At 52.0% G+C, this 25,108-nt stretch overlaps 1 protein-coding gene across 1 annotated transcript in view; it reads left to right on the top strand.

The window, feature by feature from the left end:
* LOC135537568 (intermembrane lipid transfer protein VPS13C-like) overlaps window positions 1-25,108 on the top strand; it is a 77,949-nt gene that overhangs the window by 24,719 nt on the left and 28,122 nt on the right. Inside the window, 5 exon segments of the mRNA XM_064963699.1 lie at window positions 2,694-2,798; window positions 3,286-3,450; window positions 3,662-3,787; window positions 9,373-9,506; window positions 12,573-12,702. Coding sequence (XP_064819771.1) covers window positions 2,694-2,798; window positions 3,286-3,450; window positions 3,662-3,787; window positions 9,373-9,506; window positions 12,573-12,702 — 660 coding nt within the window.

Here is a 25,108-nt window from a genome sequence, read left to right as displayed (position 1 = left end):
GGGTACCTGTACCAGACAGGGGGAGAGAGGGGTGAGTGTGGTGGGGTACCTGTACCAGACAGGGGGAGAGAGGGGTGAGTGTGGTGGGGGTACCTGTACCAGACAGGGGGAGAGAGGAGTGAGTGTGGTGGGGGTACCTGTACCAGACAGGGGGAGAGAGGGGTGAGTGTGGTGGGGGTACCTGTACCAGACAGGGGGAGTGTGGTGGGGTACCTGTACCAGACAGGGGGAGAGAGGGGTGAGTGTGGTGGGGGTACCTGTACCAGACAGGGGGAGAGAGGGGGGAGTGTGGTGAGGGTACCTGTACCGACAGGGGGAGACAGGGGGAGAGAGGGGTGAGTGTGGTGGGGGTACCTGTACCAGACAGGGGGAGAGAGGGGTGAGTGTGGTGGGGTACCTGTACCAGACAGGGGGAGAGAGGGGTGAGTGTGGGGGGGGGTACCTGTACCAGACAGGGGGAGAGAGGGGGAGTGTGGTGAGGGTACCTGTACCAGACAGGGGGAGAGAGGAGTGAGTGTGGTGAGGGTACCTGTACCAGACAGGGGGAGAGAGGGGGGAGTGTGGTGGGGGTACCTGTACCAGACAGGGGGAGAGAGGGGGGAGTGTGGTGGGGGTACCTGTACCAGAGAGGGGGAGAGTGGTGGGGGTACCTGTACCAGACAGGGGGAGAGAGGGGGAGTGTGGTGGGGGTACCTGTACCAGACAGGGGGAGAGAGGGGGAGTGTGGTGGGGGTACCTGTACCAGACAGGGGGAGAGAGGGGGAGTGTGGTGGGGGTACCTGTACCAGACAGGGGGAGAGAGGGGGGAGTGGTGGGGGGGTACCTGTACCAGACAGGGGGAGAGAGGGGGAGTGTGGTGAGGGTACCTGTACCAGACAGGGGGAGAGAGGGGGAGTGTGGTGGGGGTACCTGTACCAGACAGGGGGAGAGAGGGGGGAGTGTGGTGAGGGTACCTGTACCAGACAGGGGGAGTGTGGTGGGGGTACCTGTACCAGACAGGGGGAGAGAGGAGTGAGTGTGGTGGGGGTACCTGTACCAGACAGGGGGAGAGAGGGGGAGTGTGGTGGGGGTACCTGTACCAGACAGGGGGAGAGAGGGGGAGAGTGGGGGGGGGGGTACCTGTACCAGACAGGGGGAGAGAGGGGGAGTGTGGTGGTGGTACCTGTACCAGACAGGGGGAGAGAGGGGGAGTGTGGTGGGGGTACCTGTACCAGACAGGGGGAGAGAGGGGGGAGTGTGGTGGGGGTACCTGTACCAGACAGGGGGAGTGTGGTGGGGGTACCTGTACCAGACAGGGTGAGTGTGGTGGGGGTACCTGTATCAGACTGGGGGAGACAGGCCAAGGCAGACGGTGAACAGATCGCCAGGTGGACTCCAGGCAGTGGGAGAAGGTGTCAGACCCAATTTATTTGTGCAGGCAGATTTCTTGTAGAAGATGCCAGTGGATGGTAGAAGATGCCAGTGGATGGTAGAAGATGCCAGTGGATGGTAGAAGATGCCAGTGGATGGTAGAAGATGCCAGTGGGTGGTAGAAGATGCCAGTGGGTGGTAGAAGATGCCAGTGGGTGGTAGAAGATGCCAGTGGGTGGTAGAAGATGCCAGTGGGTGGTAGAAGATGCCAGTGGATGGTCTCTGAACAGCAGGAGGGGGGCTTCAGGGGCTTCAAAGATCCCTGACATTTGTTGTGCCCAAAGGCCTTTTTACTTCACACCTTAGTGCTAATTAAATTTGTATCTGGTCCGTCCTCTTCAAGCCTGGCAGCTCAGGTCCGGGTTGGATGGTGTCCTCTGGTCTCTGCTGTTTGTTTGCTGGAGCACCTTCTGTATAGCTTGGGAAAATAAAACCTTGGCAGCAGTAGTCTCTCCGGTTAATTTTGGTCAAAATTAGGTTGTAGGTTTGGAGTTTTGATCTGGAGCTAAGGCCGTGCTGTGGAGGGTAGCATCCTGCATATGTCCCTGCCGAAACATCCAAAGTCATCTAACTCCAAATCTATCCTTTAGTAAAAAAATAAAAAATAAATGTTGAAAAATGTAAGAGCTCACATTAAGCGGTGTCTCTCTCTGAGGGGGGGCGTGTCTTTCAGTTCTCTCTCTGAAGGGGGCGTGTCTTTCAGTTCTCTCTCTGAAGGGGGCGTGTCTTTCAGTTCTCTCTCTGAGTGGGGCGTGTCTTTCAGTTCTCTCTCTGAGGGGGGCGTGTCTTTCAGTTCTCTCTCTGAAGGGGGCGTGTCTTTCAGTTCTCTCTCTGAGTGGGGCGTGTCTTTCAGTTCTCTCTCTGAAGGGGGCGTGTCTTTCAGTTCTCTCTCTGAGTGGGGCGTGTCTTTCAGTTCTCTCTCTGAAGGGGGCGTGTCTTTCAGTTCTCTCTCTGAAGGGGGCGTGTCTTTCAGTTCTCTCTCTGAGGGGGGCGTGTCTTTCAGTTCTCTCTCTGAGGGGGGCGTGTCTTCTCTCTCTGAAGGGGGCGTGTCTTTAAGTTCTCTCTCTGAGTGGGGCGTGTCTTTCAGTTCTCTCTCTTTGAGGGGGCGTGTCTTTCAGTTCTCTCTCTGAGGGGGGCGTGTCTTTCAGTGTCTCACGGTGTTTCTCAAACCTTTCTGCTCCCTGAATTTGATACATCCCAGATCAGACAGCATCTTTTAAAGTGTTTTTCCCCTCTTAGATCAGCTGCTTCTCTCAGTAACGCTGGGCGTTGTCTTTCTACAGCTGCAGCTCTGTGTGTCCACCAGTTCCTGGTCTGATGGCTTCTCATTGGATACGGTGGGGAGTTATGGGTGTGTCAGATGCCCTGCCAACACCATGGACTACCTGGTGAGAAAATGACAACATAGTAAAAACAGTCACAACTCCAGAATGGTATGTTTTATTTCACACATAATGCTTTATCCAAGTGACTTACGGTGAACACATCCAGTGGCCTCATGCAGGACTCAAACCCTGTGATGATCTGTGTTTTAACTGAGACACGACAGCCTCGTTGTGAAGGACGGACAGTCTGAGTCATGTGTTTTAACACGACAGCCTCGTTGTGAAGGACAGACAGTCTGACAGTCTGAGTCATGTGTTTTAACACTACAGCCTCGTTGTGAAGGACAGACAGTCTGAGTCATGTGTTTTAACACGACAGCCTCGTTGTGAAGGACGGACAGTCTGACAGTATGAGTCATGTGTTTTAACACGACAGCCTCGTTGTGAAGGACAGACAGTCTGACAGTCTGAGTCATGTGTTTTAACTGAGACACGACAGCCGCGTGGTGAAGGACAGACAGTCTGACAGTACGAGTCATGTGTTTTGTAGGTTGGCGTCAGCATTCAAATGAGTAGTTTCAACCTGACCAAGATGGTGACCATGAGTCCGTTCTTCACGCTGGTCAACAAGTCTTCCTACGAGCTGGAGGTGGGAGAGGTGCAGACAGAGGAGGGCAGCGTCAACGGGAAGTGGCACTACATCTCCTCTACAGAGGTGAGGACCGACCGTGTGTGTGTGTGTGTGTGAGAGAGAATGTAATAATGAATGCATGATGAGCGTGTTCCTCTGTCTGACTGTTGTCTTCCCTGTGTCTGACTGTTGTCTTCCCTGTGTCCGGCTGTTGTGCTTCCCTGTGTCCGGCTGTCGTCTTCCCTGTGTCTGACTGTCTGTCTGACTGACCTTGTTGTCTTCCCTGTGTCTCCAGTGCCTCCCCCTCTGGCCAGAGTTGATCACAGGGAAGCTGTGTGTCAGGGTCGTGGGCTCAGACTCCAAGTCCAAGTCCTTCTTCTTCAACAAGCAGGACAACGGCACCCTGCTGGGCATGGATCAGGTCAGTGTCCCTGGAGATACACCACATATCACTGACCTCACTTCCTGTCTGCTGGGCATGGACCAGGTCAGTGTCCCTGGAGATACACCACATATCACTGACCTCACTTCCTGTCTGCTGGGCATGGATCAGGTCAGTGTCCCTGGAGATACACCTATCACTGACCTCACTTCCTGTCTGCTGGGCATGGATCAGGTCAGTGTCCCTGGAGATACACCACATATCACTGACCTCACTTCCTGTCTGCTGGGTAAGACCAGGTCAGTGTCCCTGGAGATACACCACATATCACTGACCTCACTTCCTGTCTGCTGGGCATGGATCAGGTCAGTGTCCCTGGAGATACACCACATATCACTGACCTCACTTCCTGTCTGCTTGGCGTGGACCAGTCAGCCACATATCACTGACCTCACTTCCTGTCTGTTGGGCGTGGACCAGTCAGCCACATATCACTGACCTCACTTCCTGTCTGTTGGGCGTGGACTAGTCAGCCACATATCACTGACCTCACTTCCTGTCTGTTGGGCGTGGACCAGTCAGCCACATATCACTGACCTCACTTCCTGTCTGCTGGGCGTGGACCAGTCAGCCACATATCACTGACCTCACTTCCTGTCTGCTGGGCGTGGACCAGTCAGCTACATATCACTGACCTCACTTCCTGTCTGTTGGGCGTGGACTAGTCAGCCACATATCACTGACCTCACTTCCTGTCTGCTGGGCGTGGACCAGTCAGCCACATATCACTGACCTCACTTCCTGTCTGTTGGGCGTGGACCAGTCAGCCACATATCACTGACCTCACTTCCTGTCTGCTGGGCGTGGACCAGTCAGCCACATATCACTGACCTCACTTCCTGTCTGCTGGGCGTGGACCAGTCAGCTACATATCACTGACCTCACTTCCTGTCTGCTGGGCGTGGACTAGTCAGCCACATATCACTGACCTCACTTCCTGTCTGCTGGGCGTGGACCAGTCAGCCACATATCACTGACCTCACTTCCTGTCTGCTGGGCGTGGACCAGTCAGCTACATATCACTGACCTCACTTCCTGTCTGCTGGGCGTGGACCAGTCAGCCACACATCACTGACCTCACTTCCTGTCTGCTGGGTGTGGACCAGTCAGGTACATATCACTGACCTCACTTCCTGTCTGCTGGGCGTGGACCAGTCAGCCACATATCACTGACCTCACTTCCTGTCTGCTGGGCGTGGACCAGTCAGGTACATATCACTGACCTCACTTCCTGTCTGCTGGGCGTGGACCAGTCAGCTACATATCACTGACCTCACTTCCTGTCTGCTGGGCGTGGACTAGTCAGCCACATATCACTGACCTCACTTCCTGTCTGCTGGGCGTGGACCAGTCAGCCACATATCACTGACCTCACTTCCTGTCTGCTGGGCGTGGACCAGTCAGCTACATATCACTGACCTCACTTCCTGTCTGCTGGGCGTGGACCAGTCAGCCACACATCACTGACCTCACTTCCTGTCTGCTGGGTGTGGACCAGTCAGGTACATATCACTGACCTCACTTCCTGTCTGCTGGGCGTGGACCAGTCAGCCACATATCACTGACCTCACTTCCTGTCTGCTGGGCGTGGACCAGTCAGCTACATATCACTGACCTCACTTCCTGTCTGCTGGGCGTGAACCAGTCAGCTACATATCACTGACCTCACTTCCTGTCTGCTGGGCGTGGACCAGTCAGGTACATATCACTGACCTCACTTCCTGTCTGCTGGGCGTGGACCAGTCAGCTACATATCACTGACCTCACTTCCTGTCTGCTGGGCGTGGACCAGTCAGCCACATATCACTGACCTCACTTCCTGTCTGCTGGGCGTGAACCAGTCAGCTACATATCACTGACCTCACTTCCTGTCTGCTGGGCGTGGACCAGTCAGCCACATATCACTGACCTGATCTTTAACAGGTTCATTCACTGACAACAGAACACATTCTCATTTACAAGTCATTACCTTTGTTGTCTGTCTGCAATGGCCTTGAAGGATCAGATGCAACTTTCCAATGTTGTTTCTTATCAACTGTGACCTCACTTCCTGTCTGTTGTATGGAGATGTTCTTATCAACTGTGATCTCTCTTCCTGTCTGTTGTATGGAGATGTTCTTATCAACTGTGACCTCTCTTCCTGTCTTTTGTAGTATGGAGATGTTCTTATCAACTGTGACCTCTCTTCCTGTCGGTTGTAGTATGGAGATGTTCTTATCAACTGTGACCTCTCTTCCTGTCTGTTGTAGTATGGAGATGTTCTTATCAACTGTGACCTCTCTTCCTGTCGGTTGTAGTATGGAGATGTTCTTATCAACTGTGACCTCTCTTCCTGTCTGTTGTTGTATGGAGATGTTCTTATCAACTGTGATCTCTCTTCCTGTCTTTTGTAGTATGGAGATGTTCTTATCAACTGTGACCTCTCTTCCTGTCTTTTGTAGTATGGAGATGTTCTTATCAACTGTGACCTCTCTTCCTGTCTGTTGTAGTATGGAGATGTTCTTATCAACTGTGACCTCTCTTCCTGTCTGTTGTAGTATGGAGGTGTTGTTTCTTATCAACTGTGACCTCTCTTCCTGTCTGTTGTAGTATGGAGATGTTGTTTCTATTAAACTGTGACCTCTCTTCCTGTCTGTTGTAGTATGGAGGTGTTGTTTCTATTAAACTGTGACCTCTCTTCCTGTCTGTTGTAGTATGGAGGTGTTGTTTCTTATCCACTGTGTCCTCACTTCCTGTCTGTTGTAGTATGGAGGTGTTGTTTCTTATCCACTGTGTCCTCACTTCCTGTCTGTTGTAGTATGGAGGTGTTGTTTCTATTAAACTGTGACCTCTCTTCCTGTCTGTTGTAGTATGGAGGTGTTGTTTCTATTAAACTGTGACCTCTCTTCCTGTCTGTTGTAGTATGGAGGTGTTGTCATCCCCTGTGATCTCTCTTCCTGTCTGTTGTAGTTTGGAGGTGTTGTTTCTATTATACTGTGACCTCTCTTCCTGTCTGTTGTAGTCTGGAGGTGTTGTTTCTATTAAACTGTGACCTCTTCCTGTCTGTTGTAGTATGGAGGTGTTATCATCAACTGTGACCTCTCTTCCTGTCTGTTGTAGTATGGAGGTGTTATCATCAACTGTGACCTCTCTTCCTGTCTGTTGTAGTATGGAGGTGTTATCATCAACTGTGATCTCTCTTCCTGTCTTTTGTAGTATGGAGGTGTTATCATCAACTGTGACCTCTCTTCCTGTCTGTTGTAGTATGGAGGTGTTATCATCAACTGTGACCTCTCTTCCTGTCTGTTGTAGTATGGAGGTGTTGTTTCTATTAAACTGTGACCTCTCTTCCTGTCTGTTGTAGTATGGAGGTGTTATCATCAACTGTGACCTCTTCTTGTCTGTTGTAGTATGGAGGTGTTGTTATCCACTGTGACCTCACTTCCTGTCTGTTGTATTATGGAGGTGTTGTTTCTATTAAACTGTGACCTCTCTTCCTGTCTGTTGTAGTATGGAGGTGTTGTTATCCCCTGTGACCTCACTTCCTGTCTGTTGTATTATGGAGGTGTTGTTTCTATTAAACTGTGACCTCTCTTCCTGTCTGTTGTAGTATGGAGGTGTTGTTTCTAATAAACTGTGACCTCTTCCTGTCTGTTGTAGTATGGAGGTGTTGTTTCTAATAAACTGTGACCTCTTCCTGTCTGTTGTAGTATGGAGATGTTGTTTCTAATAAACTGTGACCTCTCTTCCTGTCTGTTGTAGTATGGAGGTGTTGTTTCTAATAAACTGTGACCTCTTCCTGTCTGTTGTAGTATGGAGGTGTTGTTTCTAATAAACTGTGACCTCTCTTCCTGTCTGTTGTAGTATGGAGGTGTTGTTTCTAATAAACTGTGACCTCTCTTCCTGTCTGTTGTAGTATGGAGGTGTTGTTATCCCCTGTGACCTCTCTTCCTGTCTGTTGTAGTATGGAGGTGTTGTTTCTATTAAACTGTGACCTCTCTTCCTGTCTGTTGTAGTATGGAGGTGTTGTTATCCCCTGTGACCTCTCATCCTGTCTGTTGTAGTATGGAGGTGTTGTTTCTATTAAACTGTGACCTCTCTTCCTGTCTGTTGTAGTATGGAGGTGTTGTTTCTATTAAACTGTGACCTCTCATCCTGTCTGTTGTAGTATGGAGGTGTTGTTTCTATTAAACTGTGACCTCTCTTCCTGTCTGTTGTAGTATGGAGGTGTTGTTTCTATTAAACTGTGACCTCTCTTCCTGTCTGTTGTAGTATGGAGGTGTTGTTATCCCCTGTGACCTCTCTTCCTGTCTGTTGTAGTATGGAGGTGTTGTTTCTATTAAACTGTGACCTCTCTTCCTGTCTGTTGTAGTATGGAGGTGCTGTTATCCCCTGTGACCTCTCTTCCTGTCTGTTGTAGTATGGAGGTGTTGTTTCTTATCCACTGTGTCCTCACTTCCTGTCTGTTGTAGTATGTAGATGTTCTTATCAACTGTGACCTCTCTTCCTGTCTGTTGTAGTATGGAGGTGTTGTTATCCCCTGTGACCTCTCTTCCTGTCTGTTGTAGTATGGAGGTGTTGTTTCTATTAAACTGTGACCTCTCTTCCTGTCTGTTGTAGTATGGAGGTGTTATCCCCTGTGACCTCTCTTCCTGTCTGTTGTAGTATGGAGGTGTTGTTTCTTATCAACTGTGACCTCTCTTCCTGTCTGTTGTAGTATGGAGGTGTTGTTTCTATTAATCTGTGACCTCTCTTCCTGTCTGGTGTAGTATGGAGGTGTTGTTTCTACTAAACTGTGACCTCTCTTCCTGTCTGTTGTAGTATGGAGGTGCTGTTATCCCCTGTGACCTCTCTTCCTGTCTGTTGTAGTATGGAGGTGTTGTTTCTATTAAACTGTGACCTCTCTTCCTGTCTGTTGTAGTATGGAGGTGTTATCATCCACTGTGACCTCTCTTCCTGTCTGTTGTAGTATGGAGGTGTTGTTTCTATTAAACTGTGACCTCTCTTCCTGTCTGTTGTAGTTTGGAGGTGTTGTTTCTATTAAACTGTGACCTCTCTTCCTGTCTGTTGTAGTTTGGAGGTGTTGTTTCTATTAAACTGTGACCTCTCTTCCTGTCTGTTGTAGTATGGAGGTGTTGTTTCTATTAAACTGTGACCTCTCTTCCTGTCTGTTGTAGTATGGAGGTGTTGTTTCTATTAAACTGTGACCTCTCTTCCTGTCTGTTGTAGTTTGGAGGTGTTGTTTCTATTAAACTGTGACCACTCTTCCTGTCTGTTGTAGTATGGAGGTGTTGTTTCTATTAAACTGTGACCTCTCTTCCTGTCTGTTGTAGTATGGAGGTGTTGTTTCTATTAAACTGTGACCTCTCTTCCTGTCTGTTGTAGTATGGAGGTGTTGTTATCCCCTGTGACCTCTCTTCCTGTCTGTTGTAGTATGGAGGTGTTGTTTCTATTAAACTGTGACCTCTCTTCCTGTCTGTTGTAGTTTGGAGGTGTTGTTATCCCCTGTGACCTCTCTTCCTGTCTGTTGTAGTATGGAGGTGTTGTTTATATTAAACTGTGACCTCTCTTCCTGTCTGTTGTAGTTTGGAGGTGTGATAGTCGACGTGAACATCTCAGACAGCTCTACTGTGATCAGCTTCACTGACTATTATGATGGAGCTGCTCCAGCTCTCATAGTCAACCACACACCCTGGGTTGTCATCACCTACAGACAGAGGTTAGACTGAACCTGACCCTTAACCCCTAACCCTAACATAGTCAACCACACACCCTGGGTTGTCATCACCTTCAGACAGAGGTTAGACTGAACCTGACCCTTAACCCTTAACCCCTAACCCTAACATAGTCAACCACACACCCTGGGTTGTCATCACCTACAGACAGAGGTTAGACTGAACCTGACCCTTAACCCCTAACCCTAACATAGTCAACCACACACCCTGGGTTGTCATCACCTACAGACAGAGGTTAGACTGAACCTGACCCTTAACCATATCCCTAACCCATATCCCTAACCGTAACCCATATCCCTAAACCATATCCCTAACCGTAACCCATATTCCTAACAAATAACCGTAACCCATATTCCTAACCGTAACCCATATCCCTAAGCCATATCCCTAACCGTAACCCATATCCCTAACCGTAACCCATATCACTAAACCATATCCCTAACCGTAACCCATATTCCTAACCATAACCCATATCCCTAAACCATATCCCTAACCGTAACCCATATCCCTAACCGTAACCCATATCCCTAAACCATATCCCTAACTGTAATCCATATCCCTAAACCATATCCCTAACCGTAACCCATATTCCTAACCCATAACCCTAACCCATAACCGTAACCCATATCCCTAACCGTAACCCATATCCCTAACCGTAACCCATATCCCTAACCGTAACCCATATCCCTAACCGTAACCCATATCCCTAACCGTAACCCATATTCCTAACCGTAACCCATATCCCTAACCGTAACCCATATTCCTAACCGTAACCCATATCCCTAACCGTAACCCATATCCCTAACCGTAACCTATACCCCTAACCGTAACCTATATCCCTAACCGTAACCCATATCCCTAACCGTAACCCATATCCCTAACCGTAACCCATATCCCTAACCGTAACCCATATCCCTAACCGTAACCCATATCCCTAACCGTAACCCATATCCCTAACCGTAACCCATATCCCTAACCGTAACCCATATCCCTAACCGTAACCCATATCCCTAACCGTAACCCATATCCCTAACCGTAACCCATATTCCTAACCGTAACCCATATTCCTAAACCATATTCCTAACCGTAACCCATATCCCTAACCGTAACCCATATTCCTAACCGTAACCCATATCCCTAACCGTAATCCATATCCCTAAACCATATCCCTAACCGTAACACATATTCCTAACCCATAACCCTAACCCATATCCCTAACCGTAACCCATATCCCTAACCGTAACCCATAACCCTAACCCATATCCCTAACCGTAACCCATATCCCTAACCGTAACCCATATCCCTAAACCATATCCCTAACCGTAACCCATATTCCTAACAAATAACCGTAACCCATATTCCTAACCGTAACCCATATCCCTAAGCCATATCCCTAACCGTAACCCATATCCCTAACCGTAACCCATATCACTAAACCATATCCCTAACCGTAACCCATATTCCTAACCATAACCCATATCCCTAAACCATATCCCTAACCGTAACCCATATCCCTAACCGTAACCCATATCCCTAAACCATATCCCTAACTGTAATCCATATCCCTAAACCATATCCCTAACCGTAACCCATATTCCTAACCCATAACCCTAACCCATAACCGTAACCCATATCCCTAACCGTAACCCATATCCCTAACCGTAACCCATATCCCTAACCGTAACCCATATTCCTAAACCATATTCCTAACCGTAACCCATATCCCTAACCGTAACCCATATTCCTAACCGTAACCCATATCCCTAACCGTAATCCATATCCCTAACCCATATCCCTAACCGTAACCCATATTCCTAACCGTAACCCATATCCCTAACCGTAATCCATATCCCTAACCCATATCCCTAACCGTAACCCATATTCCTAACCCATAACCCTAACCCATATCCCTAACCGTAACCCATATCCCTAACCGTAACCCATAACCCTAACCCATATCCCTAACCGTAACCCATATCCCTAACCGTAACCCATATCCCTAACCGTAACCCATATCCCTAACCGTAACCCATATTCCTAACCGTAACCCATATTCCTAACCGTAACCCATATCCCTAACCGTAACCCATATCCTTAACCGTAACCTATACCCCTAACCGTAACCTATATCCCTAACCGTAACCCATATCCCTAACCGTAACCCATATCCCTAACCGTAACCCATATCCCTAACCGTAACCCATATCCCTAACCGTAACCCATATCCCTAACCGTAACCCATATCCCTAACCGTAACCCATATCCCTAACCGTAACCCATATTCCTAACCGTAACCCATATTCCTAAACCATATTCCTAACCGTAACCCATATCCCTAACCGTAACCCATATTCCTAACCGTAACCCATATCCCTAACCGTAATCCATATCCCTAAACCATATCCCTAACCGTAACCCATATTCCTAACCCATAACCCTAACCCATATCCCTAACCGTAACCCATATCCCTAACCGTAACCCATAACCCTAACCCATATCCCTAACCGTAACCCATATCCCTAACCGTAACCCATATCCCTAACCGTAACCCATATCCCTAACCGTAACCCATATCCCTAACCGTAACCCATATCCCTAACCGTAACCCATATTCCTAACCGTAACCCATATCCCTAACCGTAACCCATATCCCTAACCGTAACCCATATTCCTAACCGTAACCCATATCTCTAACCGATAACGACATCCCTAACCCATATTCCTAACCCTAACCCATATCCCTAACTCATATCCCTAACCTTAACCCATATCCCTAAACCATATCCCTAACCTTAACCCATATCCCTAACCCATATCCCTAACCCATATCCCTAACCCTAACCCATATCCCTAACCGTAACCCATATCCCTAACCCATATCCCTAACCGTAACCCATATTCCTAACCCCGGCCCTTACAATACAGTATTTGAATTCCTGTAGTAACATAGTGCTGTTATTTCCCCTCTGGCCATGACAAGTGGAGGACCCTGAGTTGTGTTTAGTTGGACTTTCTCTTCTGCGTTTGACCTGACCTTCTTTATCCCCAGCTGTTCCACAGAGAGCAGAGCGCTGAATCCAGGAGAAGCCCAGAGGTTTGCCTGGGACAACCCTGCAGGGGTCCGCAAACTCAGCTGGAAGTGTCAGGAGCACGGCAGTGGAGAACTGGACCTGGTTAAGGTAACACACCGAGCCATGCCAACTGGGAGGACTGGTCCTGGTAACACACCGAGCCATGCCAACTGAGAGGACTGGTCCTGGTTAAGGTAACACACCCAGCCATGCCAACTGAGAGGACTGGTCCTGGTTAAGGTAACACACCCAGCCATGCCAACTGAGAGGACTGGTCCTGGTAACACACCCAGCCATGCCAACTGAGAGGACTAGTCCTGGTTAAGGTAACACACCCAGCCATGCCAACTGAGAGGACTGGTCCTGGTAACACACCCAGCCATGCCAACTGAGAGGACTGGTCCTGGTAACACACCCAGCCATGCCAACTGAGAGGACTGGTCCTGGTAACACACCCAGCCATGCCAACTGAGAGGACTAGTCCTGGTTAAGGTAACACACCCAGCCATGCCAACTGAGAGGACTGGTCCTGGTTAAGGTAACACACCCAGCCATGCCAACTGAGAGGACTAGTCCTGGTTAAGGTAACACACCCAGCCATGCCAACTGAGAGGACTGGTCCTGGTAACACACCCAGCCATGCCAACTGAGAGGACTGGTCCTGGTATCACACCCAGCCATGCCAACTGAGAGGACTGGTCCTGGTTAAGGTAACACACCCAGCCATGCCAACTGAGAGGACTGGTCCTGGTAACACACCCAGCCATGCCAACTGAGAGGACTGGTCCTGGTAACACACCCAGCCATGCCAACTGAGAGGACTAGTCCTGGTTAAGGTAACACACCCAGCCATGCCAACTGAGAGGACTGGTCCTGGTAACACACCCAGCCATGCCAACTGAGAGGACTAGTCCTGGTTAAGGTAACACACCGAGCCATGCCAACTGAGAGGACTGGTCCTGGTTAAGGTAACACACCCAGCCATGCCAACTGAGAGGACTGGTCCTGGTTAAGGTAACACACCCAGCCATGCCAACTGGGAGGACTGGTCCTGGTAACACACCCAGCCATGCCAACTGGGAGGACTGGTCCTGGTAACACACCCAGCCATGCCAACTGAGAGGACTAGTCCTGGTTAAGGTAACACACCGAGCCATGCCAACTGAGAGGACTGGTCCTGGTTAAGGTAACACACCCAGCCATGCCAACTGGGAGGACTGGTCCTGGTAACACACCCAGCCATGCCAACTGGGAGGACTGGTCCTGGTAACACACCCAGCCATGCCAACTGAGAGGACTAGTCCTGGTTAAGGTAACACACCGAGCCATGCCAACTGAGAGGACTGGTCCTGGTTAAGGTAACACACCCAGCCATGCCAACTGGGAGGACTGGTCCTGGTAACACACCCAGCCATGCCAACTGGGAGGACTGGTCCTGGTAACACACCCAGCCATGCCAACTGAGAGGACTAGTCCTGGTTAAGGTAACACACCGAGCCATGCCAACTGAGACGACTGGTCCTGGTTAAGGTAACACACCCAGCCATGCCAACTGAGAGGACTGGTCCTGGTTAAGGTAACACACCCAGCCATGCCAACTGAGAGGACTGGTCCTGGTCCTGGTAACACACCCAGCCATGCCAACTGGGAGGACTGGTCCTGGTTAAGGTAACACACCCAGCCATGCCAACTGAGAGGACTGGTCCTGGTAACACACCCAGCCATGCCAACTGGGAGGACTGGTCCTGGTTAAGGTAACACACCCAGCCATGCCAACTGAGAGGACTGGTCCTGGTAACACACCCAGCCATGCCAACTGAGAGGACTGGTCCTGGTTAAGGTAACACACCCAGCCATGCCAACTGAGAGGACTGGTCCTGGTTAAGGTAACACACCCAGCCATGCCAACTGAGAGGACTGGTCCTGGTTAAGGTAACACACCCAGCCATGCCAACTGAGAGGACTGGTCCTGGTAACACACCCAGCCATGCCAACTGAGAGGACTGGTCCTGGTTAAGGTAACACACCAGCCATGCCAACTGAGAGGACTGGTCCTGGTTAAGGTAACACACCCAGCCATGCCAACTGAGAGGACTGGTCCTGGTTAAGGTAACACACCCAGCCATGCCAACTGAGAGGACTGGTCCTGGTTAAGGTAACACACCCAGCCATGCCAACTGAGAGGACTAGTCCTGGTTAAGGTAACACACCCAGCCATGCCAACTGGGAGGACTGGTCCTGGTAACACACCCAGCCATGCCAACTGAGAGGACTGGTCCTGGTAACACACCCAGCCATGCCAACTGAGAGGACTGGTCCTGGTTAAGGTAACACACCCAGTCATGCCAACTGAGAGGACTGGTTAAGGTAACACACCCAGCCATGCCAACTGAGAGGACTGGTCCTGGTTAAGGTAACACACCCAGCCATGCCAACTGAGAGGACTGGACCTGGTTAAGGTAACACACCCAGCCATGCCAACTGAGAGGACTGGTCCTGGTTAAGGTAACACACCCAGCCATGCCAACTGAGAGGACTGGTCCTGGTAACACACCCAGCCATGCCAACTGAGAGGACTGGTCCTGGTTAAGGTAACACACCGAGCCATGCCAACTGAGAGGACTGGTCCTGGTATCACACCCAGCCATGCCAACTGAGAGGACTAGTCCTGGTTAAGGTAACACACCCAGCCATGCCAACTGAGAGGACTGGTCCTGGTTAAGGTAACACACCCAGCCATGCCAACTGAGAGGACTGGTCCTGGTTAAGGTAACACACCCAGCCATGCCAACTGAGAGGAGTAGTCCTGGTTAAGGTAACACACCCAGCCATGCCAACTGAGAGGACTGGTCCTGGTTAAGGTAACACACCCAGCCATGCCAACTGAGAGGACTGGTCCTGGTAACACACCCAGCCATGCCAACTGAGAGGACTGGTCCTGGTTAAGGTAACACACCCAGCCATGCCAACTGGGAGGACTGGTCCTGCTTAAGGTAACACACCAAGCCATGCCAACTGAGAGGACTGGTCCTGGTAACACACCCAGCCATGCCAACTGAGAGGACTGGTCCTGGTTAAGGTAACACACCCAGCCATGCCAACTGAGAGGACTGGTCCTTGTTAAGGTAACACACCGAGCCATGCCAACTGAGAGGACTGGTCCTGGTTAAGGTAACACACCCAGCCATGCCAACTGAGAGGACTGGTCCTGGTTAAGGTAACACACCCAGCCATGCCAACTGAGAGGACTGGTCCTGGTAACACACCCAGCCATGCCAACTGAGAGGACTGGTCCTGGTTAAGGTAACACACCCAGCCATGCCAACTGAGAGGACTGGTCCTGGTAACACACCGAGCCATGCCAACTGAGAGGACTGGTCCTGGTAACACACCCAGCCATGCCAACTGAGAGGACTGGTCCTGGTTAAGGTAACACACCCAGCCATGCCAACTGGGAGGACTGGTCCTGGTTAAGGTAACACACCCAGCCATGCCAACTGAGAGGACTGGTCCTGGTAACACACCCAGCCATGCCAACTGAGAGGACTGGTCCTGGTTAAGGTAACACACCCAGCCATGCCAACTGAGAGGACTGGTCCTGGTAACACACCCAGCCATGCCAACTGAGAGGACTGGTCCTGGTTAAGGTAACACACCCAGCCATGCCAACTGAGAGGACTGGTTAAGGTAACACACCCAGCCATGCCAACTGAGAGGACTGGTCCTGGTTAAGGTAACACACCCAGCCATGCCAACTGAGAGGACTGGTCCTGGTTAAGGTAACACACCCAGCCATGCCAACTGAGAGGACTGGTCCTGGTAACACACCCAGCCATGCCAACTGAGAGGACTGGTCCTGGTTAAGGTAACACACCGAGCCATGCCAACTGAGAGGACTGGTCCTGGTATCACACCCAGCCATGCCAACTGAGAGGACTAGTCCTGGTTAAGGTAACACACCCAGCCATGCCAACTGAGAGGACTGGTCCTGGTTAAGGTAACACACCCAGCCATGCCAACTGAGAGGACTGGTCCTGGTTAAGGTAACACACCCAGCCATGCCAACTGAGAGGACTAGTCCTGGTTAAGGTAACACACCCAGCCATGCCAACTGAGAGGACTGGTCCTGGTTAAGGTAACACACCCAGCCATGCCAACTGAGAGGACTGGTCCTGGTAACACACCCAGCCATGCCAACTGAGAGGACTGGTCCTGGTTAAGGTAACACACCCAGCCATGCCAACTGGGAGGACTGGTCCTGCTTAAGGTAACACACCAAGCCATGCCAACTGAGAGGACTGGTCCTGGTTAAGGTAACACACCCAGCCATGCCAACTGAGAGGACTGGTCCTGGTAACACACCCAGCCATGCCAACTGAGAGGACTGGTCCTGGTTAAGGTAACACACCCAGCCATGCCAACTGAGAGGACTGGTCCTGGTTAAGGTAACACACCCAGCCATGCCAACTGAGAGGACTGGTCCTGGTAACACACCCAGCCATGCCAACTGAGAGGACTGGTCCTGGTAACACACCCAGCCATGCCAACTGAGAGGACTGGTCCTGGTAACACACCCAGCCATGCCAACTGAGAGGACTAGTCCTGGTTAAGGTAACACACCCAGCCATGCCAACTGAGAGGACTAGTCCTGGTTAAGGTAACACACCCAGCCATGCCAACTGAGAGGACTGGTCCTGGTAACACACCCAGCCATGCCAACTGAGAGGACTAGTCCTGGTTAAGGTAACACACCCAGCCATGCCAACTGAGAGGACTGGTCCTGGTAACACACCCAGCCATGCCAACTGAGAGGACTGGTCCTGGTAACACACCCAGCCATGCCAACTGAGAGGACTAGTCCTGGTTAAGGTAACACACCCAGCCATGCCAACTGAGAGGACTGGTCCTGGTTAAGGTAACACACCCAGCCATGCCAACTGAGAGGACTAGTCCTGGTTAAGGTAACACACCCAGCCATGCCAACTGAGAGGACTAGTCCTGGTTAAGGTAACACACCCAGCCATGCCAACTGAGAGGACTAGTCCTGGTTAAGGTAACACACCCAGCCATGCCAACTGAGAGGACTGGTCCTGGTTAAGGTAACACACCCAGCCATGCCAACTGAGAGGACTGGTCCTGGTTAAGGTAACACACCCAGCCATGCCAACTGAGAGGACTAGTCCTGGTTAAGGTAACACACCCAGCCATGCCAACTGAGAGGACTGGTCCTGGTTAAGGTAACACACCCAGCCATGCCAACTGAGAGGACTGGTCCTGGTTAAGGTAACACACCCAGCCATGCCAACTGAGAGGACTGGTCCTGGTAACACACCCAGCCATGCCAACTGAGAGGACTGGTCCTGGTTAAGGTAACACACCCAGCCATGCCAACTGAGAGGACTGGTCCTGGTAACACACCCAGCCATGCCAACTGAGAGGACTGGTCCTGGTTAAGGTAACACACCCAGCCATGCCAACTGGGAGGACTGGTCCTGGTAACACACCGAGCCATGCCAACTGAGAGGACTAGTCCTGGTTAAGATAACACACCCAGCCATGCCAACTGAGAGGACTGGTCCTGGTTAAGGTAACACACCCAGCCATGCCAACTGAGAGGACTAGTCCTGGTTAAGGTAACACACCCAGCCATGCCAACTGAGAGGACTAGTCCTGGTTAAGGTAACACACCCAGCCATGCCAACTGAGAGGACTAGTCCTGGTTAAGGTAACACACCCAGCCATGCCAACTGAGAGGACTGGTCCTGGTAACACACCCAGCCATGCCAACTGAGATGACTGGTCCTGGTTAAGGTAACACACCCAGCCATGCCAACTGAGAGGACTGGTCCTGGTAACACACCCAGCCATGCCAACTGAGAGGACTGGTCCTGGTTAAGGTAACACACCCAGCCATGCCAACTGAGAGGACTGGTCCTGGTTAAGGTAACACACCCAGCCATGCCAACTGAGATGACTGGTCCTGGTTAAGGTAACACACCAAGCCATGCCAACTGAGAGGACTGGACCTGGTTAAGGTAACACACCCAGCCATGCCAACTGAGAGGACTGGTCCTGGTTAAGGTAACACACCCAGCCATGCCAACTGAGATGACTGGTCCTGGTTAAGGTAACACACCAAGCCATGCCAACTGAGAGGACTGGACCTGGTTAAGGTAACACACCCAGCCATGCCAACTGAGAGGACTGGTCCTTGTTAAGGTAACACACCCAGCCATGCCAACTGAGAGGACTGGTCCTTGTTAAGGTAACACACCCAGCCATGCCAACTGAGAGGACTGGTCCTTGTTAAGGTAACACACCCAGCCATGCCAACTGAGAGGACTGGTCCTGGTAACACACCCAGCCATGCCAACTGAGAGGACTGGTCCTGGTCCTGGTAACACACCCAGCCATGCCAACTGACGGGACTAGTCCTGGTTAAGATAACACACCCAGCCATGCCAACTGAGAGGACTGGTCCTGGTTAAGGTAACACACCCAGCCATGCCAACTGAGAGGACTGGTCCTGGTCCTGGTAACACACCCAGCCATGCCAACTGAGAGGACTGCACCTGGTTAAGGTAACACACCCAGCCATGCCAACTGAGAGGACTGCACCTGGTTAAGGTAACACACCCAGCCATGCCAACTGAGAGGACTAGTCCTGGTTAAGGTAACACACCGAGCCATGCCAACTGAGAGGACTGGTCCTGGTCCTGGTAACACACCCAGCCATGCCAACTGAGAGGACTGGTCCTGGTCCTGGTAACACACCCAGCCATGCCAACTGAGAGGACTGGTCCTGGTTAAGGTAACACACCCAGCCATGCCAACTGAGAGGACTGGTCCTGGTAACACACCCAGCCATGCCAACTGAGAGGACTAGTCCTGGTTAAGGTAACACACCCAGCCATGCCAACTGAGAGGACTGGTCCTAGTTAAGGTAACACACCCAGCCATGCCAACTGAGAGGACTGGTCCTGGTTAAGGTAACACACCCAGCCATGCCAACTGAGAGGACTAGTCCTGGTTAAGGTAACACACCCAGCCATGCCAACTGAGAGGACTAGTCCTGGTTAAGGTAACACACCCAGCCATGCCAACTGAGAGGACTAGTCCTGGTTAAGGTAACACACCCAGCCATGCCAACTGAGAGGACTAGTCCTGGTTAAGGTAACACACCCAGCCATGCCAACTGAGAGGACTAGTCCTGGTTAAGGTAACACACCCAGCCATGCCAACTGAGAGGACTAGTCCTGGTTAAGGTAACACACCCAGCCATGCCAACTGAGAGGACTAGTCCTGGTTAAGGTAACACACCCAGCCATGCCAACTGAGAGGACTGGTCCTGGTTAAGGTAACACACCCAGCCCTGCCAACTGGGAGGACTGGTCCTGGTAACACACCGAGCCATGCCAACTGAGAGGACTAGTCCTGGTTAAGGTAACACACCCAGCCATGCCAACTGAGAGGACTAGTCCTGGTTAAGGTAACACACCCAGCCATGCCAACTGAGAGGACTGGTCCTGGTAACACACCCAGCCATGCCAACTGAGAGGACTAGTCCTGGTAACACACCCAGCCATGCCAACTGGGAGGACTGGTCCTGGTTAAGGTAACACACCCAGCCATGCCAACTGAGAGGACTGGTCCTGGTAACACACCCAGCCATGCCAACTGGGAGGACTGGTCCTGGTTAAGGTAACACACCCAGCCATGCCAACTGAGAGGACTGGTCCTGGTTAAGGTAACACACCCAGCCATGCCAACTGAGAGGACTGGTCCTGGTTAAGGTAACACACCCAGCCATGCCAACTGAGAGGACTAGTCCTGGTTAAGGTAACACACCCAGCCATGCCAACTGAGAGGACTGGTCCTGGTAACACACCCAGCCATGCCAACTGGGAGGACTGGACCTGGTTAAGGTAACACACCCAGCCATGCCAACTGAGAGGACTGGTCCTGGTTAAGGTAACACACCCAGCCATGCCAACTGAGAGGACTAGTCCTGGTTAAGGTAACACACCCAGCCATGCCAACTGAGAGGACTGGTCCTGGTAACACACCCAGCCATGCCAACTGGGAGGACTGGTCCTGGTTAAGGTAACACACCCAGCCATGCCAACTGAGAGGACTGGTCCTGGTAACACACCCAGCCATGCCAACTGAGAGGACTGGTCCTGGTAACACACCCAGCCATGCCAACTGGGAGGACTGGTCCTGGTTAAGGTAACACACCCAGCCATGCCAACTGAGAGGACTGGTCCTGGTTAAGGTAACACACCCAGCCATGCCAACTGGGAGGACTGGTCCTGGTAACACACCCAGCCATGCCAACTGAGAGGACTGGTCCTGGTAACACACCCAGCCATGCCAACTGAGAGGACTGGTCCTGGTAACACACCCAGCCATGCCAACTGGGAGGACTGGTCCTGGTTAAGGTAACACACCCAGCCATGCCAACTGGGAGGACTGGTCCTGGTAACACACCGAGCCATGCCAACTGAGAGGACTGGTCCTGGTTAAGGTAACACACCCAGCCATGCCAACTGAGAGGACTGGTCCTGGTTAAGGTAACACACCCAGCCATACCAACTGAGAGGACTGGTCCTGGTAACACACCCAGCCATGCCAACTGGGAGGACTGGTCCTGGTTAAGGTAACACACCCAGCCATGCCAACTGGGAGGACTGGTCCTGGTAACACACCGAGCCATGCCAACTGAGAGGACTGGTCCTGGTTAAGGTAACACACCCAGCCATGCCAACTGAGAGGACTGGTCCTGGTTAAGGTAACACACCCAGCCATGCCAACTGAGAGGACTGGTCCTGGTTAAGGTAACACACCCAGCCATGCCAACTGAGAGGACTGGTCCTGGTTAAGGTAACACACCCAGCCATGCCAACTGAGGGGACTGGTCCTGGTTAAGGTAACACACCCAGCCATGCCAACTGAGAGGACTGGTCCTGGTAACACACCCAGCCATGCCAACTGAGAGGACTGGTCCTGGTAACACACCCAGCCATGCCAACTGAGAGGACTGGTCCTGGTAACACACCCAGCCATGCCAACTGAGAGGACTGGTCCTGGTTAAGGTAACACACCCAGCCATGCCAACTGAGAGGACTGGTCCTGGTAACACACCCAGCCATGCCAACTGGGAGGACTGGTCCTGGTAACACACCCAGCCATGCCAACTGAGAGGACTGGTCCTGGTAACACACCCAGCCATGCCAACTGAGAGGACTGGTCCTGGTTAAGGTAACACACCCAGCCATGCCAACTGAGAGGACTGGTCCTGGTTAAGGTAACACACCCAGCCATGCCAACTGAGAGGACTGGTCCTGGTTAAGGTAACACACCCAGCCATGCCAACTGAGAGGACTAGTCCTGGTTAAGGTAACACACCCAGCCATGCCAACTGAGAGGACTGGTCCTGGTAACACACCCAGCCATGCCAACTGAGAGGACTGGTCCTGGTTAAGGTAACACACCGAGCCATGCCAACTGGGAGGACTGGTCCTGGTAACACACCCAGCCATGCCAACTGAGAGGACTGGTCCTGGTCCTGGTAACACACCCAGCCATGCCAACTGAGAGGACTGGTCCTGGTAACACACCCAGCCATGCCAACTGAGAGGACTGGTCCTGGTCCTGGTTAAGGTAACACACCCAGCCATGCCAACTGAGAGGACTGGTCCTGGTTAAGGTAACACACCAAGCCATGCCAACTGAGAGGACTGGTCCTGGTAACACACCCAGCCATGCCAACTGAGAGGACTGGTCCTGGTTAAGGTAACACACCCAGCCATGCCAACTGAGAGGACTGGTCCTGGTAACACACCCAGCCATGCCAACTGAGAGGACTGGTCCTGGTTAAGGTAACACACCCAGCCATGCCAACTGAGAGGACTGGTCCTGGTTAAGGTAACACACCCAGCCATGCCAACTGAGAGGACTGGTCCTGGTTAAGGTAACACACCCAGCCATGCCAACTGAGAGGACTGGTCCTGGTAACACACCCAGCCATGCCAACTGAGAGGACTGGTCCTGGTAACACACCCAGCCATGCCAACTGAGAGGACTGGTCCTGGTTAAGGTAACACACCCAGCCATGCCAACTGGGAGGACTGGTCCTGCTTAAGGTAACACACCCAGCCATGCCAACTGAGAGGACTGGTCCTGGTAACACACCCAGCCATGCCAACTGAGAGGACTGGTCCTGGTTAAGGTAACACACCCAGCCATGCCAACTGAGAGGACTGGTCCTGGTTAAGGTAACACACCCAGCCATGCCAACTGAGAGGACTAGTCCTGGTTAAGGTAACACACCCAGCCATGCCAACTGAGAGGACTGGTCCTGGTAACACACCCAGCCATGCCAACTGAGAGGACTGGTCCTGGTAACACACCCAGCCATGCCAACTGAGAGGACTAGTCCTGGTAACACACCCAGCCATGCCAACTGGGAGGACTGGTCCTGGTAACACACCCAGCCATGCCAACTGAGAGGACTGGTCCTGGTAACACACCCAGCCATGCCAACTGAGAGGACTAGTCCTGGTAACACACCCAGCCATGCCAACTGAGAGGACTGGTCCTGGTAACACACCCAGCCATGCCAACTGAGAGGACTGGTCCTGGTTAAGGTAACACACCCAGCCATGCCAACTGAGAGGACTAGTCCTGGTTAAGGTAACACACCCAGCCATGCCAACTGAGAGGACTGGTCCTGGTTAAGGTAACACACCCAGCCATGCCAACTGAGAGGACTAGTCCTGGTTAAGGTAACACACCCAGCCATGCCAACTGAGAGGACTAGTCCTGGTTAAGGTAACACACCCAGCCATGCCAACTGAGAGGACTAGTCCTGGTTAAGGTAACACACCCAGCCATGCCAACTGAGAGGACTGGTCCTGGTTAAGGTAACACACCAAGCCATGCCAACTGAGAGGACTGGTCCTGGTAACACACCCAGCCATGCCAACTGAGAGGACTGGTCCTGGTAACACACCCAGCCATGCCAACTGAGAGGACTGGTCCTGGTAACACACCCAGCCATGCCAACTGAGAGGACTGGTCCTGGTAACACACCCAGCCATGCCAACTGAGAGGACTGGTCCTGGTCCTGGTAACACACCCAGCCATGCCAACTGAGAGGACTGGTCCTGGTAACACACCCAGCCATGCCAACTGAGAGGACTGGTCCTGGTAACACACCCAGCCATGCCAACTGAGAGGACTGGTCCTGGTAACACACCCAGCCATGCCAACTGAGAGGACTGGTCCTGGTCCTGGTAACACACCCAGCCATGCCAACTGAGAGGACTAGTCCTGGTAACACACCCAGCCATGCCAACTGAGAGGACTGGTCCTGGTAACACACCCAGCCATGCCAACTGAGAGGACTAGTCCTGGTAACACACCCAGCCATGCCAACTGAGAGGACTGGTCCTGGTAACACACCCAGCCATGCCAACTGAGAGGACTGGTCCTGGTAACACACCCAGCCATGCCAACTGAGAGGACTAGTCCTGGTAACACACCCAGCCATGCCAACTGAGAGGACTGGTCCTGGTAACACACCCAGCCATGCCAACTGAGAGGACTGGTCCTGGTAACACACCCAGCCATGCCAACTGAGAGGACTGGTCCTGGTAACACACCCAGCCATGCCAACTGGGAGGACTGGTCCTGGTTAAGGTAACACACCCAGCCATGCCAACTGAGAGGACTGGTCCTGGTAACACACCCAGCCATGCCAACTGGGAGGACTGGTCCTGGTTAAGGTAACACACCCAGCCATGCCAACTGAGAGGACTGGTCCTGGTTAAGGTAACACACCCAGCCATGCCAACTGAGAGGACTGGTCCTGGTTAAGGTATCACACCCAGCCATGCCAACTGGGAGGACTGGTCCTGGTTAAGGTAACACACCCAGCCATGCCAACTGGGAGGACTGGTCCTGGTTAAGGTAACACACCCAGCCATGCCAACTGAGAGGACTAGTCCTGGTTAAGGTAACACACCCAGCCATGCCAACTGGGAGGACTGGTCCTGGTTAAGGTAACACACCCAGCCATGCCAACTGAGAGGACTGGTCCTGGTAACACACCCAGCCATGCCAACTGAGAGGACTGGTCCTGGTTAAGGTAACACACCCAGCCATGCCAACTGAGAGGACTGGTCCTGGTTAAGGTAACACACCCAGCCATGCCAACTGAGAGGACTGGTCCTGGTAACACACCCAGCCATGCCAACTGGGAGGACTGGTCCTGGTAACACACCCAGCCATGCCAACTGAGAGGACTGGTCCTGGTTAAGGTAACACACCCAGCCATGTCAACTGAGAGGACTGGTCCTGGTAACACACCCAGCCATGTCAACTGAGAGGACTGGTCCTGGTAACACACCCAGCCATGCCAACTGAGAGGACTGGTCCTGGTAACACACCCAGCCATGCCAACTGAGAGGACTAGTCCTGGTTAAGGTAACACACCCAGCCATGCCAACTG

Source organism: Oncorhynchus masou, unplaced genomic scaffold (assembly GCF_036934945.1).
Source record: "Oncorhynchus masou masou isolate Uvic2021 unplaced genomic scaffold, UVic_Omas_1.1 unplaced_scaffold_817, whole genome shotgun sequence".
Lineage (NCBI taxonomy): Eukaryota > Metazoa > Chordata > Actinopteri > Salmoniformes > Salmonidae > Oncorhynchus > Oncorhynchus masou.
This window is presented reverse-complemented; position numbering and strand designations above follow the sequence as displayed.